Source organism: Dunckerocampus dactyliophorus, chromosome 15 (assembly GCF_027744805.1).
Source record: "Dunckerocampus dactyliophorus isolate RoL2022-P2 chromosome 15, RoL_Ddac_1.1, whole genome shotgun sequence".
NCBI classification, from domain to species: Eukaryota; Metazoa; Chordata; class Actinopteri; order Syngnathiformes; family Syngnathidae; genus Dunckerocampus; species Dunckerocampus dactyliophorus.
In genome coordinates this window covers 409,136-427,460 of record NC_072833.1, presented here as the reverse complement: position 1 = coordinate 427,460, position 18,325 = coordinate 409,136, and the positions used below count along the sequence as shown (strand labels likewise).

At 45.5% G+C, this 18,325-nt stretch overlaps 3 protein-coding genes across 10 annotated transcripts; 1 reads left to right on the top strand and 2 right to left on the bottom strand.

Moving 5' to 3' along the window:
• Window positions 1–7,014, bottom strand: LOC129168123 (troponin I, slow skeletal muscle-like). Of its 5 annotated transcripts, none has more exons than XM_054753030.1 (8): window positions 6,892–7,014; window positions 3,349–3,520; window positions 3,108–3,139; window positions 1,527–1,632; window positions 1,321–1,452; window positions 1,156–1,245; window positions 913–1,095; window positions 3–849 (listed from the first exon to the last, which is right to left on the bottom strand). In XM_054753030.1, exons 1-8 carry the CDS (start codon window positions 6,919–6,921, stop codon window positions 827–829), a joined length of 768 nt encoding a protein of 255 aa, XP_054609005.1. In that variant the 5' UTR covers window positions 6,922–7,014; the 3' UTR covers window positions 3–826. The 5 variants fall into 5 exon arrangements, with proteins under 5 accessions (XP_054609002.1, XP_054609005.1, XP_054609007.1 ...); XM_054753032.1 differs by lacking the exon at window positions 6,892–7,014 and adding exons at window positions 5,582–5,659; window positions 5,813–6,284 and having other exon boundaries at window positions 913–1,245; window positions 1,527–1,568; XM_054753028.1 differs by having other exon boundaries at window positions 4–849; window positions 1,527–1,568.
• washc3 (WASH complex subunit 3) lies at window positions 6,486–9,564 on the bottom strand. Of its 2 annotated transcripts, none has more exons than XM_054753034.1 (6): window positions 8,682–9,564; window positions 8,395–8,493; window positions 8,262–8,297; window positions 8,063–8,194; window positions 7,874–7,978; window positions 6,486–7,781 (listed from the first exon to the last, which is right to left on the bottom strand). In XM_054753034.1, exons 1-6 carry the CDS (start codon window positions 8,730–8,732, stop codon window positions 7,617–7,619), a joined length of 588 nt encoding a protein of 195 aa, XP_054609009.1. In that variant the 5' UTR covers window positions 8,733–9,564; the 3' UTR covers window positions 6,486–7,616. The 2 variants fall into 2 exon arrangements, with proteins under 2 accessions (XP_054609009.1, XP_054609008.1); XM_054753033.1 differs by having other exon boundaries at window positions 6,916–7,781; window positions 8,262–8,327; window positions 8,682–9,552.
• A 617-nt stretch (window positions 9,565–10,181) lies between these two features.
• LOC129168121 (zinc finger protein 813-like) lies at window positions 10,182–17,777 on the top strand. Of its 3 annotated transcripts, none has more exons than XM_054753023.1 (8): window positions 10,182–10,331; window positions 10,807–11,009; window positions 11,078–11,170; window positions 11,243–11,449; window positions 11,525–11,642; window positions 12,255–12,756; window positions 12,828–12,886; window positions 14,109–17,777. In XM_054753023.1, the coding sequence occupies exons 1-8, from the start codon at window positions 10,325–10,327 to the stop codon at window positions 15,587–15,589; spliced, it is 2,670 nt and encodes an 889-aa protein (XP_054608998.1). In that variant the 5' UTR covers window positions 10,182–10,324; the 3' UTR covers window positions 15,590–17,777. The 3 variants fall into 3 exon arrangements, with proteins under 3 accessions (XP_054608998.1, XP_054608999.1, XP_054609000.1); XM_054753024.1 differs by having other exon boundaries at window positions 10,198–10,317; XM_054753025.1 differs by lacking the exon at window positions 10,182–10,331 and adding an exon at window positions 10,362–10,567.
• Window positions 17,778–18,325: the final 548 nt, after the last annotated feature.

Genomic DNA, 18,325 nt, shown 5'->3' with positions numbered 1-18,325 from the left:
TTTTTCAAAAAGGAGGAGTCTTCTCATTTCATCCACAATCCTCATGTGGGACGTGAACACACTCCTTTCTTCTTTCTGTGCCTTCTAAAGACATAAAAACTGGTAAAAAAAAAAAAAAAGAGGCAACTAATTAATGCACGCCATGGAACTCGCCTATGAAAACACCTCCAAAAGGTTCCAACAAGGTGTAGTGGTTTTCCATCCATGCTGTGAGCGTGTAGTAGCAGCTACATTCATCATAACATGGAATACTTCCTTCCTGGGTGCATTGGTGTCACATAGCAACATAGAAAGGAACGCTACACCTAGCATCAAACACAAAAACACAGCTCCAATATGTAGCGTTACTTTGGCTAGCGGCCTGAGGCGTTGTGGACAAGTGTGTGGTGAAGCTAGCCACTAGCCGGCTAGTAGCTAGCCGGTGTGGTGTGGCGAGGTGTCACTACGCCAGTAAGGTAGTTCTTGGGTGTAACAATGTTAATAAGAATAATAATAACAATGTGCTTCATATGCAGCTCACATGATGCAAACGGAGTCTTGTTGGAGGCGGTATAGGCGTGTCCCACAACGTGCATGAAACAGCTGCCTCTTTTTACCTCTTTTTATATATTTAGAAGGCACGGACAAGAAAAAGACGTGTCCATGTCTCACGTAAGGATTGTGGATGATGGGCAACATTCCAAAAAAAAAAAGTACACTTTTCCTTGAAAGACGACATTTATCAAATCAGGAACTCCCCCCCTCCGCTCACTGTGCGGCTCCACCCGTGTCAAACATCTTCTTGCGTCCTTCCATGCCCGACATGGCCTCCACGTTCTTGCGCCAGTCACCCACCTCGCTCGTGAGCACCTGGCAGGGAAAGAGCTGCCGTGAGTGGGCCTTCATGAGTCCACGAGGGATTCTGCAGGATACCTTGTCCTGTTTGACATCCTCCTTCTTCACAGACTTGAGGTTGGCGCGGAGGTCCATGGAGCCCTTGTGCTTGGAGCCCAGGAGGGCCCTCATCATTTCGTCGGCGGACACCCTTACCTTTCTCAAGGCGGGTTTTTTGAACTTGCCACCCAGGTCCTGCACCTTCAGCTTCAGTTCTCGGATCTGGATGACAGGAGGACACGTCAAGCTTGAAAGTGCAGGAAGATGCTGCAGGACACTCACGTCTATGTTGTGTTTGTTGACTTTGGATTCGCAGTCGTATCTCTCCTCGTCCACCACGTCTATCTGGGCGTGCAGCTCCTTGCACAGGTCCTGGGGAGGGATGGACAATATGTGATTTAAGGCCTGCACGGCTCAGCGGGACGCGCTGGTCTTGCTCTTATTTACCTGCAGCTCGTCCAGCGACAGCCCAGACATTTGCAAAGGAGGCAACTTCTCCTCCAGATAGCGCACTTTCTCCTCCTCCCTCTCCTGACGCTCGCGCTCCAGATCCTCGCAGGCTCTCGTCAGGAGGAGCATCTGATTGGACACAAGCGGACACGGATCGGTAAACGTCCTCATCGATTCCCATAGAAAAGGAAGGAATGACTTACTTTTAAGGAGAGCTTGCGAGAAGCTGAGATCTTTGACTTTGGCTGCAGGGAAAAAGTGATCTTCACCACGTTTGCTTTCAATAAGCACTTTGTTTGATAAGGTCAGCTGGTAGACACACATGTACATTAGACACATCACATAGGTAGATAAGGTAGGTAGGTAGGTAGGTAAATAGATAGATACCCACCACCCGCAAGAAGAAGAACAGGCAGCACCAGCATGCATATGTGTCCGGGGTCGGGGTGTACCCTTGTGAGGTGAGTGGGACATTGGGCTCCGTTGCTACAGCGCTAGTTCCCCCTCCCTGTGTCATTGTGCGGCCATCTAGACATTTCAGCTATCAACATATTGTCCCCCCCATGTGAGTAATGGTCTCACCTCGGCCACCCCAGTCAAACATTTGCGGCTCCGCCACTGCTCGCACAGGAAGTGTCGCTCTAACCGCTGGTATTTTATACTTAGGGACCGTCAATAAATTACTATTGGCTGAAGAGTTTGTAAAAAAAAAAAAAGTCATGTGTTGTAAATCACAGCACAAACGGGTATCTAACCATGTCACATGACTAGTCTACCCTAAAGTATCCAGCACGCCCATTTTGTCCAATGTGATCTTTTATTGGACTCTGAGAGGCGGAGCAGTGATGCTGCTCACACTGTGCAACCAAACACTTTCATGACACTAATTCATGTTTTATTATTCTTATTATTCTTTTAATGCTGGTTTCATAAGCACTTTCATGACACTAATTCATGTTTTATTATTCTTATTATTCTTTTAATGCTGGTTTCATAAGCACTTTCATTACACTAATTCATGTTGGGAACAAAAGCTGATCGGATCAGCAAAACTATAAAAAAAAAAATTGGATCGGGTCGGAAGCCAAAAAATGTGGATCTGGACATCCCTGGTCCAGGGTGTCCACAGTATGGCCTTGGGGCCATTTACAGCCCGCAGCTTGTTTATTATTGGCCTGCAGCACATTGAAATAAAATTTAAAAAAAATTAAACACTTTAAAAAACTGCAAAGATGGGAAAATTGAGCAAAAAGACAAAATGTAAATGTTGATACAAACAAAGAATAACACAAAACTTTAAAAACATGTCATTTTTTAAAATCCCTTTTCTAAAATTTAAAAAAGATCAAAAATATCAAAGTGGCTGCCCCCATGCTTTGATTTTTCTGGATGGGGCCCTCAAGTGGAAAACGTTTGGACACCTCCTGGTCTGTGTTGTATATGCCACAGTATATGACACACACATTTATATGCTATAGTGCTCCCTTGCAGTTCACCTTTCATGGACTCACTGTGTTTTTAGTGCTTTTTCTTTTTTTTTTTAACGTTGTATGAAAGCTGCTACTGGCCCAGCCTGGCCTGAACCAATGCCATATATGGTATGAAACACACGTGCACCCCTGTGACTAGAAGCACGTCCAGCATGTGGGAAGATAAAGTGGTATTCTTAGGATGTGAGGCTCACATGGATGCTGATAAGCTCCACCAGGTCTTCTGCTAGGGTCACGTGCACAAGGACGACATGTCCCTTCTCCAAACATGCAGGATTAGCACTGTGGACTCACCTTATCCCACTTGGCGTTCATTGTTGGGGCTCCTGCAACCCACAAAGCAAAAAGCATCGTGATTAAGATATGAACGTGTTCACTTCACTTTCTGGCAAAGCCAGCAAAGCGTGCCATGAACAGCAGCGCCATTTCAAGAAAAGGTCAAGTTTACTAGCAGCTATGGCTTCAAAATACCTTGAAAGGGACAAACATGCGCCTCAAAGTCCTGCACGCGTGACTCCAATGTCACTTGTCTTACCTGAGGTGTTCGCCTGCGTGCTGGGGGAACGCCTCCGCAACAATGGACCCCTCCAACGATGGGCTGCCTTTATACTGACGCTGCCGACAGCCACTTCAAGCATCCCGGTCCACAAAGAATGGGCTGGCACGGGCCCACGCGTGACATACGACCTGCCCTGACACCATGACCGCTGGAAAGAAAGTGTCATGATAAGAAGTCCTGATGAGCCAGGAAACAGTACTGCCGCTACGGTATGTGATACATCACCATGGCCGCGATTTCAAAGCACTTGCTAACTCATTCAATCCCTGCCATGTTTCAAAAGACAACCCCTCCAGTGGCGGCCATTTTAACAGATCTTTCAAGGCGCACAGAATATTGTTGTATGGTTACATCACCATGGATGCTACCAAAACGAACATTGCACTCCCGTCTTTCATCAGGAAATAAAGTTTCTTTCTACCTTTTTCTGTTCTTTAGTAATCAGCAGGAGAACATACAGTAGGTATGTTTCAGAAAAATAGCAGTTCCCAACTACTAAAGCAGCTTTTTGTCAAAAGAGACATTTCAAGCATAACTTTCATTTGGACACCAAGATTGTTTTCACATTTGGAACTCAACCATGTGTGTGCACGTGCGTGCACATGCGTACAAATGTCCCTACAATGGTACGCTTCACTCTTCCATGCTCCCCAACGTCGTCCTTCCTGTCTTGCGTTTCCTGCGTCATCACACTTAACATTACGTGTTCAACACTTCACTGAAATGGAGTGGAAAATGCATCAAATATCATCCAATACAGAGAATAGAAGATAAACAAGATTTGCATATTAGTGTGCAAAAATACTGTCTAAGGACGTGTGCACTTTATACAAGGTAGGGCAGACAGTACAGCTCATTAAGGTGCTGAATGATCTTTTACACCCTGGAGGGCTGGATGAATGCATGAAGTAGCGTTCACTGTGGGAACGGAACTGGAGGAGTCTGTTGGAGCATGAGTCGGATGGAGTGAGTGGGTGGGTTGTCCGTGATGGAGAGTAGTTTGTCCAGTGTCCTCCTGTTTCTCACTGCTACCAACGCCTCCAACTGAGTGCCGATGACTTGTTCGGCTTTCTGTATCAGTTCGTCCATCTGCTTTATGTCCTTTTTGCTGGTGCTTCCCCTCCAACACACCACAGCAAAGTACAGGGATACTGGCTACCACTGGCTGGTAGATCTCCAGCAGTTTGCTGCACACACTGAAGGACCTAAGCCTGCTCAGGAAGCTGATCTAAGCCTTTGCAAAGGTTCTTCAGTGATATTGTTGATGTGTAATGACTGTGATCCTGGTACGATGAAGACTATGGTGGACTTTCCATTCAAGGCTGCTTGCAGTTTTAAGCAATGTCCACAAAAGACAAATATAGACCCCTAATGGAGGTCAAATTCCGTAAAGGACAAATATGTCCATCAGGAGACTGTGAGGCATGTAGTTATTCAGGCCCGTCTAGTTTTCATCATCATCATCATCATTACTAGAGCCTGAGCACAAAAGTGAAGCCTTCGCCAGCTCATCCGGCCTAACAAAAAATGTGATATTTGGGTGGGCCTGAACACGGATCCCCAGCCAACATTAACTTTTCGGTCCCTGCCACACAGGAAGTAAGCCATTTTGGTTTGAACCGGTCTTTTCGGTCGTATTTTGACAAACTCCCCCTGGGGTACTTTGACCAACTGACAGACTTGGTAGGTGGGTCCAGTAGGTGAGAGTTCAGTAGATGACTTGGTAGGTGGGTCCAGTAGGTGAGAGTTCAGTAGATGACTTGGTAGGTGGGTCCAGTAGGTGAGAGTTCAGTAGGAAGTGATGAATATGAGCACACCCTGGTATGATGTGCTTTTTATCACCTTCTATGTATGATTTCAGGATAGAAGTCTTCATGTAGTGCAGGGGTGTCAAACTGGTGCCATGGAGGGCCGAGACACTGCAGGTTTTCTTTCCAGCCAGTCACTAAAGCAGGTGATTTTAATGATCAACACCTTCAGTTTGAGGGAAGGAGCTCATCAATTAAATCACCTGCTAAAGAAACTGGTTGGAGAGAAAACCTGCAGCGTCTCGGCCCTCCAGGGCACCAGTTTGACACGTGATGTAGATGTCCGTAGCGCGCACACGCACACAAAAGCAGTCATGTGGTTGCTATGATGGGCCTCATATTGGTCAAACAGCTATCATGAGCTGACAACAAACACGTGGTGTTACATGGGCACAGCTTACGTCTGTCTAGAATGTTCTGTCACTTCTCTTCAGTGATCCTCAGCAGGTGTACGTGCTATTCCTGAAGCAATCCAACTCCTGCACACGCGTGCGCGCGCACACACACACACAGAAAGAACAAAGGATGCATTCATGCATTATGGACAGCTCAATGGGTCACCGCCAGGTGGACCATTATTTTTTGGTGGGAGGCAGGCAGATGGTGCTTCAAGAATCATACTGCACTCTCACCTGCTCTTTGCGGGCATTTTAATCCATTTGGACCCTTCATACAAGACCGGGATTTGTTTGGACTGGTAAAGCAGCTGACGCGTGACCCCATCCAGGACGCCTGCCATCAGCCTGTGGCTCTAATCCTGACTTGGCCTCAAAGGTTGCCTCCAGCATGGCCCACTAAATCTTTCCGTCTGCATTGTGCGCCGCTGTTTTTATGCTAGGCTTGTTTTGTGGTATTTTTACGAGGGTAGTCTGCAGATCGCAGTCACTAATGCGAGTCACTAACGTAGTTACACCAGAAAAACGTTTTTAAAAAGTACATAAATACGCTCGGACTGCATTTGATCGCTAAAGTACTTCACATTCATTGACAACACGAGAATATGGAGGCCGTGTTGCATTTATCTTTTTTATTCTAGAAATCTCCAGCAGGGTTTTCAGACGAGCTGTGCTGAGAATTTCAGTTCACTAAGCAACCACTGGGTGTCGACACAACCTCTACAGCAGGGGTGCTCACACTTTTTCAACCGGCGAGCTACTTTCAAAATGAGCAGATTTACCTCCGACTATAAATATAAAAAAGATATATATTTGCTATATTTAAAAATATGAGTATTTATTTATGTTAGGAGGTACACACAATTTTTTAGCATGCAAGTTACAAGTCGACAACATACAACATGTACAGTTTATCAAATCTAACCGGGAAACTTCTATACGACAATAAAGATAATGACAAGTCATTCCGCAATGGTTGTGTACGTAACCTAAAATGGCTGCATAGCGTTCATTCGGACACACGTCCAGTTAGCATTCGCTATCAAACATTCCAGATATACAAGAAACAAAAGACAATGCAGCCGAAGTCGAGGCATATTAAAACGCTTTCAGTAATGGGCACATTTTCCAATTCATCATAAAATAATAGTTTAACAAGATTTCATGACGTGAAGCAAAGCCATCAGGCAAATTCACTTTTTGTATACATAACTAGCCGCTACAAGTGAACGGATAACTTTTGTTATAGATGCGGACATCTTCCCACCCACTTTGCTTATCTGTAATCACAAAAATAAAGATGAAAGTTGCATCACCGTGTGTGGTTTGAGACTTCTATTCACCATTGCCACGGTGGACCAAGAGCGAATCAGGAGGGGAGCTTAATATCAGCTGACTGATGCCGAGTTGGTTTTGACGAAGCGGGCGCGCTCCCGCTACCTGCACGCAAAACTGGGCACGACTGTTTCGGACAACAATAACGTAATTTTGATAAACATCTAATTACAATGAAAGATCAGTGGGTTTGTACTAATTGCTCACGAATAATGGATTTCGGTAATCTGAATCATTTTAAACAAATACGACGATGGTGTTTGCTGGAGTGGTTGCTGTCGCCCTCTGGTGGCATGTGTAAGAGTGACATGCTGGCAGCAACGACATCAAACAGGGCAAAGCATCATTTTTTATTTTTTCAAGTAATTAAACTGTTGCTCAAACAGTTAAATAAAATAACCATATGCAGAGTCGTACAGCGGCTAAAATACGTCATGTTTTTAAACACGGCACCCTCCTTCGGGACAAAAGTCTAGTTAAAAAACAAACATGTTAGATTTCTGCAGCTTTGCAGTTAAATGCTTTTGACTTAATTGGGCTTTGGGGAGAACTAGAACGTCCTCATTGAACATTTTGAGCGTCGTTAAAGACTGTAGTAGTTGTAGTACATTTAGCGGAATAGCCACGAAATGCTTTATGCTACGCACCAGTGGACTTAGAATTGCCATTGGAGGCCTCCAAACATCTACTTAGGCGGGGCCACCTGTCAGTCGCTAAAGGACGACTCGCTATCTGAAGTGTTGGCGTCCACATCCTGCTCCTCTGCGATTTTTCCTCCTCCGTCGGGCACTGTGGCGTCTGGCTTATCCAACAAGTCCGGGTCCAAACCTTCCATGGTCATTTTATTTCTGATGGCCATCACTGGGACGCCCTGCCAACAACACCACCACCACCACCACCACACAGATGAAAACACACGACAAGCCGCTTCTTGTCATCTAATAGAAGGTACTGCATGCTCACCACTTGAACCATCTTCAGATATCTGGCATAGCGAGGATCCTTGGCCACCGTCATGATGTTCACCTCTTTGATCACATCCTCTGGAGTGCTGTAAGGACTCGGAGCCTGCAATAAAGAAGATGAGTAAAAAGATGAGAAGATGAAGACTGAGTAAAGGAGATGCACACATCACTGGGAGACTGTCTGTACCTCTGGAGGTGGAAGCATCACAACCGGTGGACCATCTGTCTGACTTGGAGCGCTGGTTCCATTGGTCTGGACGGTTTGGGTATGTCCCACTCCATCTACTGTGACGTCCTCCAGTCCAGGGATGGAGGACAGCTGCTCAAGAGTGTGAAGTTTTCAATCAAGGAGTTTATGGATATGAAGAAAAAGGAGAAGAACCAACCTTGGCCTCCAGAATGCACAGCGTGGTCTCTATCTGCTGTATGCGCAGGGATATGTTGGCAAGTTTCTGGGTGGAAAAGTTCAACATGTGAGCTCACAAAAAGGACACAAAGCAGGCGAGAAAAAGCACAAACCTCTTCACACACTGTGGAGAAGTTGTTAAGGAAGCGAACAGTGTGTACGATGAATTGGTTGAGGAAAGCAACAATTCTTCTCTGCTGAATGCCCGGAACCTGCGGGGAAATGAACAAAATCTAGACTATAATACTCCACAAAATGCGTGGATTTTTTTTATTTACTGCTGGCTATGTAAAAATACAGCTTAGCATCTCCGATCTGTCATGCGTTCTTGCAGAAGCACGAGCTACTAGCTGTTTACATTAATTTCCTTGCTAAGCTAACATGCTAGCTTGACACCAACCGTCGTTAGATCAACTCCGGAGCCAGTAATCGGAAGTCCGTCCTCATCCATGTCTCTTACTCCAGACAAGCCACGGATATGTATACAAATTATTTAATGCTACATCCAGTATGAGGGGACAAAAACTATACTGGCGACTCCTTCATGTGACTCGTAGCTGTATTATCGCGTGTCTTGTGACGTACGTCGCCCGAGGACGGGATTTAGCCTATCTGCTTTTATTTTGAAGTTACTCTAATTGGTGTAATTAACATCCGGTATTGTTGGAGTTCAACCACGTGACCTAAGTGCATGTAGTTGAAATTACTTGCTCCAGTTGTGTGGCTGTACAGCACATGTGTCAAACTCCTGCCCTGGGTTCCGAGACGCTGCAGAAGGTGATTTAATTGATGAGCTCCTTCCCTCAAACTGAAGGTGTTGATCATTAAAATCACCTGCTTTAGTGACTGGCTGGAAAGAAAACCTGCAATGTCTCGGCCCTCCATGGCACGAGTTTCACACCCCTAGTGTACAGGGTCACGATGGAAACGCAGCGACATGTTACGGCTTCTTGTCTGAGTTGTATGGTACAATCGCCTTCTGGCGTTAAAGGGTAATCGGGAAAGGAACTCCTCAGAGCTGATTGGGCCAAACGTTATCACTTCCTGTAACTCTGGGATTTAGTACATTCCCCTTCCGGGGGGTGCAATTGTACATTGGTTTACATTTTGCACTTCTTGGCCACCGTACTTATATCAGCGTCAGACATGATGAAACGATTGTAACATGTCGATGTGCGTTCTTACACCCAATCAAATGTGCATGAATACGTTCTTGTATATGTCTTTCATCGTTTCGCTGCATTGTTTAAGCTCCATAACCAATTTCCAGCCAGACTACGCACAATTTTCGGTATGCTAGAAGCTAGTAGCAAGCCTCACTCCCGAGCCCGCCTTTGTGGAGCGCCGCTGGACAGTCTTCCATGTGGCTACATTTTGCATTTTCGAGTTCCAACAATGTGTCAACTTTGATTTTAGCATAACTGGTGCTTCTTGCTACTCACTGTAAACTGGAGCGCGTTTACTCGGCTCCACTCGAGCCACAGCTGGTTAGCAAACGAAAAAGGTGGCTTCTTGGCGTTTCCTAAACGTTTTCCCCGTTATGATGGACTATCTTAGTAATAGCATTTTCCGAAATACATATTGAAACAATTTTCCACATGCGAGAACGGCGTATCTATGCGATACTTCTCTGATTTTATAATGACTTCCAGTTAGCCCATCTCTTTAAGGCCAAGCCGAAAACAACTGGATGTGACGTCACACGAAACCCAGCAATTGTTAGGATAACTCCCTTCACTTTTAAAACGAAACGAGCAAAAAAAATTAAAATAACGCTTAAATGTGTAAGTGCGTGAAATATCAATATAAATCGAATGTAATGAAGGCACATTTAATAAAATGCCCGGATTTGTGACTCGTATTACTGGGACTCTTATTATGAAAAGCGGAAAGGCAGGAGAATGACTGTGAGGAAACTGATGCCTGCGTCGTGGTAACGCATGCTAGCCAGTAAAGTTAATCTATATATATTTATATTATTCTATCAAGACCTAAGGAAAACCCCTACATATCATTGGACGTTCTTTAAAATTGAGGTGGAAAATGAGCCGTATGTATTTGAGTAATGTATTATTTTTGTAGAAAATGCGGTGTGTTTATGTTAGCTCCACAGTCAAGTGTTGCGTTTGCACTTTGACATGCAAAGACATGCTGCAACTGCTGACAAGAATTATTCCAGTAGTTTGTTTAATTCGTAAACACGGTGAAATATTTACTTTTAATGAGGAATGCTTTTCAGCTTATGTTGCACTTAAGCTGCTACAACTACATTCACCATAATAAAAAGTGAGCATTATTATTTTGGCAAAGGCAGAATTATAATCTTTTACTGTTGCTTTAGGGAGACACTTTTTAACATCTGTCCAGGGACAACAGATGAAAAATACCCTTTTGACTAAGTGCTATGTACACTGTCCCTGTCAAATAAACCCATTTTAAAAAATCAGTTTTGGATCTGATTGCATTTTGCAGGTGTACCTAAAGGCCTGAAGAGTGTTGTGACCTCTGACCTCATACCATTTCAGATCCAGGCTTGCCTCTCTCGTTGCTCCGCCTCCTGGTTCCTCCATTGCAGCTTCGCTGGGCCGCCATGTGGCGACTGGCAAAGCAGAAAGATGTGATGAATTACCATAAACTCCAAGAGTTTGTGCACACGCTGACCGAGGCGGTGCCTGGACTGATGACCCAAAGACAGACGGCTCAGCTCATTCTGGGTCTCAGAGCCCGGGTATGTTTATTTTCCAGTGCATCCAAAATGGTTATCGGTGCCGTATTTGAATTCCCTTTCCATTGCAGCGGATCCTGGAGCTGTGCAAAGGCTCCGTCCGAGGTTCTGTTGACTCTCAAATGATCCAGGCGCACTTAGAGAACCTCCCGCTAACCTCAGATGTAAGTTGATGGAAGACGTCATTAAGTTTGAATGGATGTTTTAATGACGCGAGTGGCGTAAATGTGTGGCAGCACGGCGATGCGGAGGTGAAAGCAGCAGAGTCCACGTTTGTCGCCTTGGTTCAGAGCCTGCTTCAAGATCCAGCTGAGCGAGCGTACTTCTTCCAGGAGGTCTTCCCGATAGAGTATGGAGCCAAGTATGACGCTGCTCTGCATGTGCTACTGTGGGAGCTGCTCTCCAAGCTGGAGAAGCTGCTTCCAATACCAGACCTGGAGCAGGTATTAAGTCCACCATTCTTCGCTTTTAACATCTCTGTATTTTGTCAAATCAACCATAAATGTGTTTGTTTCCAGACTGCAGCCTGGCTGGGCTCAACTCCTGCCTTATTGGATGAATGTGTCCAGTCCACTACAGAAGAGCTGGGCTTGATCTTTGAGCACTGCAAGAGCTCCGCACTTTTTAAAATGCCCTGTAAGTATACCTGGGAATGTTGATCAGGATATTTGTTGCACTTCATCTCTTTGCATGGCTGCAACCACAACAATGAACATGTTGTGGCGCCAGTAAAGTCAAACACCATCTAACCGGCATACAGTCGTGAAAATAAGTGAGCAGTGATGCAGGGGTGTCCAAACGTCTTTCCAGCGAGGGCCACATAGTGAAAAATGAACAGATGCAACTTTACCAATTTGATATTTCATGAAGCAACACTAAGACGTTATACTGTACATTGTCAGACACCAGTCAGACTAGATAGGATAGCTCTCGTCTAGTTCATGCTCAAAGACTAAGTGGGACACACGGCAGTCAGACTGGATAGGACAGCTCTAGTCTGAGAGCTTGGTGCAAGATCCAGTCTCTTTATCCTGTCAGGGAGGAGGCAGGTCCAGACAGGGAGGGTTGGCTCTTCAGTGGTGTCAAATGAGGATGGTTAGGATAGAATGGAGTGGGGCCTCTGGCCGCCAACGACGGTGGTTTGGGTGGTATCACCTTGGTGAGCATCCCATTCAGATGTGCAAACAAGGCGACAGGCGTCCTTCTCCGCTGGCTTTCAAAGTAAATTCATTGGTGTGGTTCTTCCAGACGGCAACTCCACCAGCCTTGGCGGCTGCATCATGTCCGCTCTGTCCATCCCGCCCTCTCACAGAGCAAACCTCGCCGTCACACCGGAGTTGGTCAACAACTACGCCAGCATCACGAACCCCCTCGCTGTCGTGGGGGCCGAAGAGTACGGCGTGGTGACGGTCTACACCGAGGTGGAGGTCGGGGCGTCGGACGTGCCGGCGGCAGAAGTTCAGATGTGTTTCTACGAGGAAGAGGTGACACCTGAGGAGTCCGCGGCGGAGACCGTGGACGTCAACAGAGCGCTGGAAACCCTGACCAAAACATTCGCCTTCAGTAAGGAGAGCCTCGAAAACGACGGCGCCGCTTTAGAAGATGAAGAAGACGGCGTTGTGGGTGAGGTGGAAGCTGATGTCCAACCTGGTGGTGTGAGTTGTGACGCCGCTGACGGCCCCGCTCAACTTCCTGCTGTCTGCCAGACACAAGCATCCACGAGCTGCAGCCGCTCATGTGGCTTGAAGAGGTACTTTGAAGGAAACACTGCAACAACTACTTGCTGTTATCTTTCTAAAAAATGTATTTTTGCTCCCGCAGCGTCCGAGCCACCCAAGCAGCTGCCTCGTGCGTGATCGCTGTCAAAGGAAGCGACAAAGGTAAAATAAGAAGCAAATGGCATGTAAATGTTTATCATGGCTTGACATGTTCTCCCCTTGGGGTTTCTCCAGGTGCTCACAGCCCCAAAACATGCATGTTAGGCTCATTGGAGCTCCAAACCAGGGGTGTCCAAACGTTTTCCAGCAAGGGCCACATAGTGGAAAATGAAAGGATGCAGCTTGGCTACTTTGCTATTTTGTAAAGCAACACGTGTGCAGGAGATACAGTATGCTAACAAGTGATACGATATCAGCCTTGACATATACGTGAAAAAGACTTTTCTCTTTTTTTCCCCATTTTTGCTGTTGTTTTCTTTCTTCTCCAAATATTTCAACGTTCTACTTATGTCGTCTTTTTCAATTGTTTTCTCGTACTATTATATAGTAGCTTTAATCCCATCATATTTTCACTTTCTTCCTAAATCATTACAACTTTCTCTCCAAACCTCATTTTCCAAAAATGCCTTTTTTACTTTACATGCTTTATTTTGTTTAGTTTGTTTCTCTTAATATTACAACTTAAAAAAAACAAACATCTTTTTTCTTGAAGATTTCAACTCTATGCTACTAAAATTAGATTATTTATGCTCATAATATTATAGGTTTATTCTTGTAATGTACTTTTTTCTTGTTAAAATACAACTTTTTTTCTCATCATATTTTGACTTTATTGTCATAAAATTACAGCTATTTCTGTTGTTTCTTTTAAAATGTCAACTTCTCGTAATGTTTAGACTTTATTTCCATAATATGTAGATTTTTTTCTCCAACCTAATTTTCCTAAAATAGCAACTTTATTCCTTGTTTTTTGGGGGGGGTTTTCAAGTATTTTTTCTTGACTATTTCAATTTCAATATTTTTAAGCTAGTAAAATGACATTATTTTTCCTTCTAATATTGTTTTTTCTCGTTAGATGACAAATAATTTTTTCTTAATATTTAGACTTTTCCCATTTTTGCTGCTGTGTTTTTTGTTACTTTTGTTGTTAAATGATATTTTCAGAATGTGCCACGGGCCAGTCACGAAAACAGTTTCCGGCCGCACTTTGGACACCCCTGCTCTAAATTGTCCGTAGGTGTGACTGTGAGTGTGAATGTTGGTGTGTCCGTATGCGCCCACGATGGGTCGGCCCCAGCTCACCTGTGACCCCAAAGAGCACACACACTGTAGGAATGGATGGATGCTGTTGATCATAAACGCCTTTCACCTGTATGACCTGCAGGGGATTCCGATGAGATGACGTCCATCATCTTCACATGCTCACAGTGTCCCTTCCACCACTCTGAGGACAACAGCCCTCCCCACTTCCACATGCAGAGTGTTCCCACTGAGGAATACCGGAAGCTCTCGGGAGCCAACGTGACTCCGACTCCCTCAGGCACGGATGAGATTTTTACATCCATTAAACTTTTCCCCAAAGGAGGCGCAGAGCAGCCAGAAGGCGCGCCCGTCAAAGACGACTCAGTGAGTTCCTCCCGGGCCCCCAGCAGACTGACGTGCGAGACGTGCGGCAGGACCTTCACACGCACGTCCGACGTCAGGCGACACCAGCTCACCCACACGGGCGAGCGACCCTTCCGCTGCTCGCAGTGTGACCGCACCTTCCAGCACTCTTGGGACCTGGCCAAGCACCAGAGCAAGTCGCACGCCACCGCCATCTCCTTCGCCTGCCCGCCGTGCCGCACCACCTTCGCCAACCTGCGCACGCTGACCGCCCACCACAAGCGCTGCCACTCGGGCGAGAGCCACCTGCCGCACATCTGCTCCATCTGCAGCTGCATCTTTGCCTCCGCCAGCGAGCTGCTGGAGCACAGGACGTCGCACGTGGCCGCCAAGCGTTACGTCTGCCTGAAGTGCGGTGAGGGCTTTGACTCGCTTCTGGCGCGCTCTCTGCACCGGCAGACCCATCGGGTCAAGCGCCAGTTCAAGTGCCCGCACTGCGAGAAGACGTACACGCGGCGGTCGGACGTGAAGCGGCACCTGGCCACGCACACGGGGGAGCGTCCGCACCAGTGCGGCCAGTGCAGCAAACGGTTCTCGCTGCGCTTCATGCTCGTGAAGCACCTCCGCGTCCACACGGGCGAGCGGCCGTTCCAGTGCTCGCACTGCCCAAAGAGGTTCACCCTGGCGTCCGTGCTGGCCCGACACGAGAGGATGCACACGGGAGAAAAGCCCTTCCTGTGCTCCCAGTGCGGGAAGGCCTTCTTGTCCCAAGGGGAGCTCTCCAAACATCATAGGTCGCACGTGGACGACAAGCCCTACACCTGCCCGCAGTGCAGCAAACGCTTCAAGAGCAAGAAGACCCAGCAGGAGCACATGGTCTCACACACCGGCGTCCGCCCTTACCCCTGCACCTACTGCGGCAAGGGCTTTGCCAAACCCTACGCGCTGACCCGACACCACCTCATCCACACAGGAGAGAGGCCCTTCCCTTGCAGCTACTGCCACAAGACCTTCCTCACACTCAGCGAGGCGCAGCTGCACCAGCGCGTCCACACGGGCGAGAAGCCGTATGCCTGTGACGCCTGCCAGCTCAAGTTCAAGAGCTCGTCGGAGCTGGCTTGGCACAAGCGCGGCCACACGGGCGTGAAGCCGCCGAGGCCCGACTGTGGCAAGTGTAGGAAGAGCTTCTCGTCCAAGGCCAAACTCAAGAAGCACATGGAGACGCACGACGAGGAAGGACAAGCGGCTCCAATTCAATAGCGACACGTACAGTAGTGAACAATACTCATACTCATCGTGGCTGACGTTTCAATGGTGCCTTTGATTGTTATGTGCACAAGCGTCATCAGCTACACCAGGGGTGTCCAAAGTGTGGCCCGGGGGCCATTTGTGGGCAGCTGCTGGGTTTTTTAAGGCCCCCAGCACATTGTAAAAACATCAATTAACAAGAAAACTTCACATCAGCTGAAATGTTACAAGAATAAAGTCCAAATATTCAGACAAAAAAGTTGAAGTCTAATGAAAAAAAGGAACATTACAAGAATAACATAATATGAGGATAAATAGTCATTTAAAGTTCAAATAGTAAAGAAGATGTTATTTCTTTAAAGTTGTCATATCATGAGAAACAAACAAAACAACGAAAAAAGTTAAAGAAATCTGCAGAAATGTAAAAAGCAATAATAATAAAAGTCGTAACATGAGGAACAAAATAATGTCATTTTTAGATGATTAGTTTTAATATGAAGTAAGTAATTCTCTCATCTTACGAGAAGAACACTTAGGAACACTAAGAAGAAAGTTGAAATATTTGGAACATTTAAACAAACAACAGCAAAAATAGGGAAAAAAACGAATAAAAGGCTTTTCCACAAGGCTGAGATGCACTTTTTCCTTGCAATATTTCTAACCTCTTAGCGTATTTACAAAACACGAGAAAAACAAATTGCAATTTTACAACAATAAACTGAAAATATTAAGAGGACAAATGACATGATCTTAGTAGCATGGAGTTGAAGTTTTAAAGAAAAAACTGTTATATGACAAACAAATGAGGTTGTTATCATGTTACAATAAAGTCATAATATTACAAGAAGAAAGTTTCTGAAGGTTATTTAAGGAAGTTGGAACATTAAAAAAAAACAGCAAAAATGGGTAAAAAAAAGTTTTTGCTAGTAGGCATATCACAAGATGAGATGCAGTTTTCTCTTGAAACATCACCGACTGTGTACATAATGACCTCTTAGTGTTGCTTTCCATAATAGCAAAGTGGCAAAGTTGCATCCTTTCATTTTTCACACGCAGCCGTCGTTTGGACCCCCCTGTCCTACACTAGTTTTGTATTTGTGATTTTTTTTTTCTTTTCTGTAGCAAATGCTGTAACATGCAAAAGCAACAAGTCTGTGTACATTCAAGTCATCCAGATCACGGTAATCCGCTTCCTGTTTGGTGAAGACGTTTCACCCGCAGGAGTCCAGTTGCCTCGATTCAACATAAAATAACATTCAACTTGCCGACTGTCGTCCTGGTGCTTTTTTCCTGATTGTTAGGGCTGTCAGCGTTAATGTGTTGGAAGTTTCCTTTAACGTGCGCGCGTCCCGTTTGACCCTTGGCCCACACCGTATTTTGAGGAAGTAGCGGTGACTGCGGAGCCACAACTGGCAACAAATATTGATGAGAAACGGAGAAAGAAAAGAGTGTTTTGATTGGTACGTTTAGCTTGCTTGCTTGGCCGATGGCTCTCGCAACAAGACCAAAGTTATTTGTCTCGACTGTCGCTGTGATTCCAGTTATCATGGAACACATCACTTGCCAGAGAGAAGCAAGAAGTTATTGGATCGCTACCGGTATTTTTTATTGTCATTTATACTGTGGCGCCTTGGCATGGTTTCCCAACTAACCAGTGTTTTTTATACATGCGAACCGAACCGCGAGCTAAAATTTGGGTTAGGAGCTGTTATTTACCGGCAGGCATAGCCGAGGACAGCTATTTGGGGGCTTGTGTCAATGTGACCGTGGCTGAAGACCTGAATGGCTGTAAATAGCATTAGCAGCACTAGCATTAGCATTAGACTTTCAACGCATGGGCAAAACATACGCACATTATGGTGATGTAATTCATCATATTGATGATGTATTGTATGAAACATGACAGGAACAGGAACCACATCAAATTAAAAGCACTAAATGAATACAGAGCCACCGTCCACCAGTACCAGCCTGGACTTGTTTTCCAGAGAGGTTGTGCACCATAAATGTGCACATTAGCATTCACCAAGGTCATCAGATCTGATCGTAGTATCAGTATTTGGGGGCAAATATGAGGTGAAGGAGGAAGGCTGAGAATACAGTATAGTAGTCTATGTGTGCAGCGGGACCAACTTACATGGTGCGTTTGAGGACCGTCCAACAAAGTGGGACAAATTGCCGCTTGCACGAAACATGAAAAAACTGGGGGATTTTTAACTGTATATTATTTTTTGAACAAAATAATGGTCCACATTTCCAAAATTGTTATCCCCTTACGTAAAATGTGACGTAAAAACGAAAAAACATCCCTACTTGTTATAGATGAAACCTTATTTCTATTTGTGATTAAATGTGATGCATTGTGAGTTAACTACGGACAAAATGCGATTAATCGTGATCAAATATTTGAATCCATCGGCAGCTGTTTTCCGGGTGTCAGCCTCATGTCTATGCTGCTGCACTGTATGTCCTGTATGTACAGTACTGTATGTCCTGTATGTACAGTACTGTATGTCCTGTATGTACTGTGTGTACTGTGTGTGTGTGTTATGTGTACTCTGTAACGCTATTTCAGCATATCATCTATTCTCAGCCAGCTGCTGCAGGGGTGGAGGCTCTTAAATCTCAAGGCGTACTTGTCAGGTAGGACGTTTCTCTCCTCATCAAGCGTGCACATAAAATGGAGCTGAGATGAATTATTGTGAAAATGTGATTTCCTTCTCAGGCGTGTGGTTCCCCGTGGAGGGA

Coding starts and splice junctions, on each gene's coding strand:
- LOC129168123 (XM_054753027.1), bottom strand. CDS start 6,921: ATGGTGAATAGAAGTCTCAAACCACACACG. Junction 3,140..3,348: donor CACGCAGGCGAACACCTCAG/GTAAGACAAGTG, acceptor TGTGGGTTGCAG/GAGCCCCAACAATGAACGCC. Junction 1,246..1,320: donor TGTCGCTGGACGAGCTGCAG/GTAAATAAGAGC, acceptor ATCCCTCCCCAG/GACCTGTGCAAGGAGCTGCA.
- washc3 (XM_054753033.1), bottom strand. CDS start 8,732: ATGGATGAGGACGGACTTCCGATTACTGGCTCCGGAGTTGATCTAACG. Junction 8,195..8,261: donor TGTGCATTCTGGAGGCCAAG/GTTGGTTCTTCT, acceptor ACTCTTGAGCAG/CTGTCCTCCATCCCTGGACT. Junction 7,782..7,873: donor ATCTGAAGATGGTTCAAGTG/GTGAGCATGCAG, acceptor TGTTGTTGGCAG/GGCGTCCCAGTGATGGCCAT.
- LOC129168121 (XM_054753023.1), top strand. Junction 11,643..12,254: donor CGCACTTTTTAAAATGCCCT/GTAAGTATACCT, acceptor TGGTTCTTCCAG/ACGGCAACTCCACCAGCCTT. Junction 12,887..14,108: donor TGTCAAAGGAAGCGACAAAG/GTAAAATAAGAA, acceptor TATGACCTGCAG/GGGATTCCGATGAGATGACG.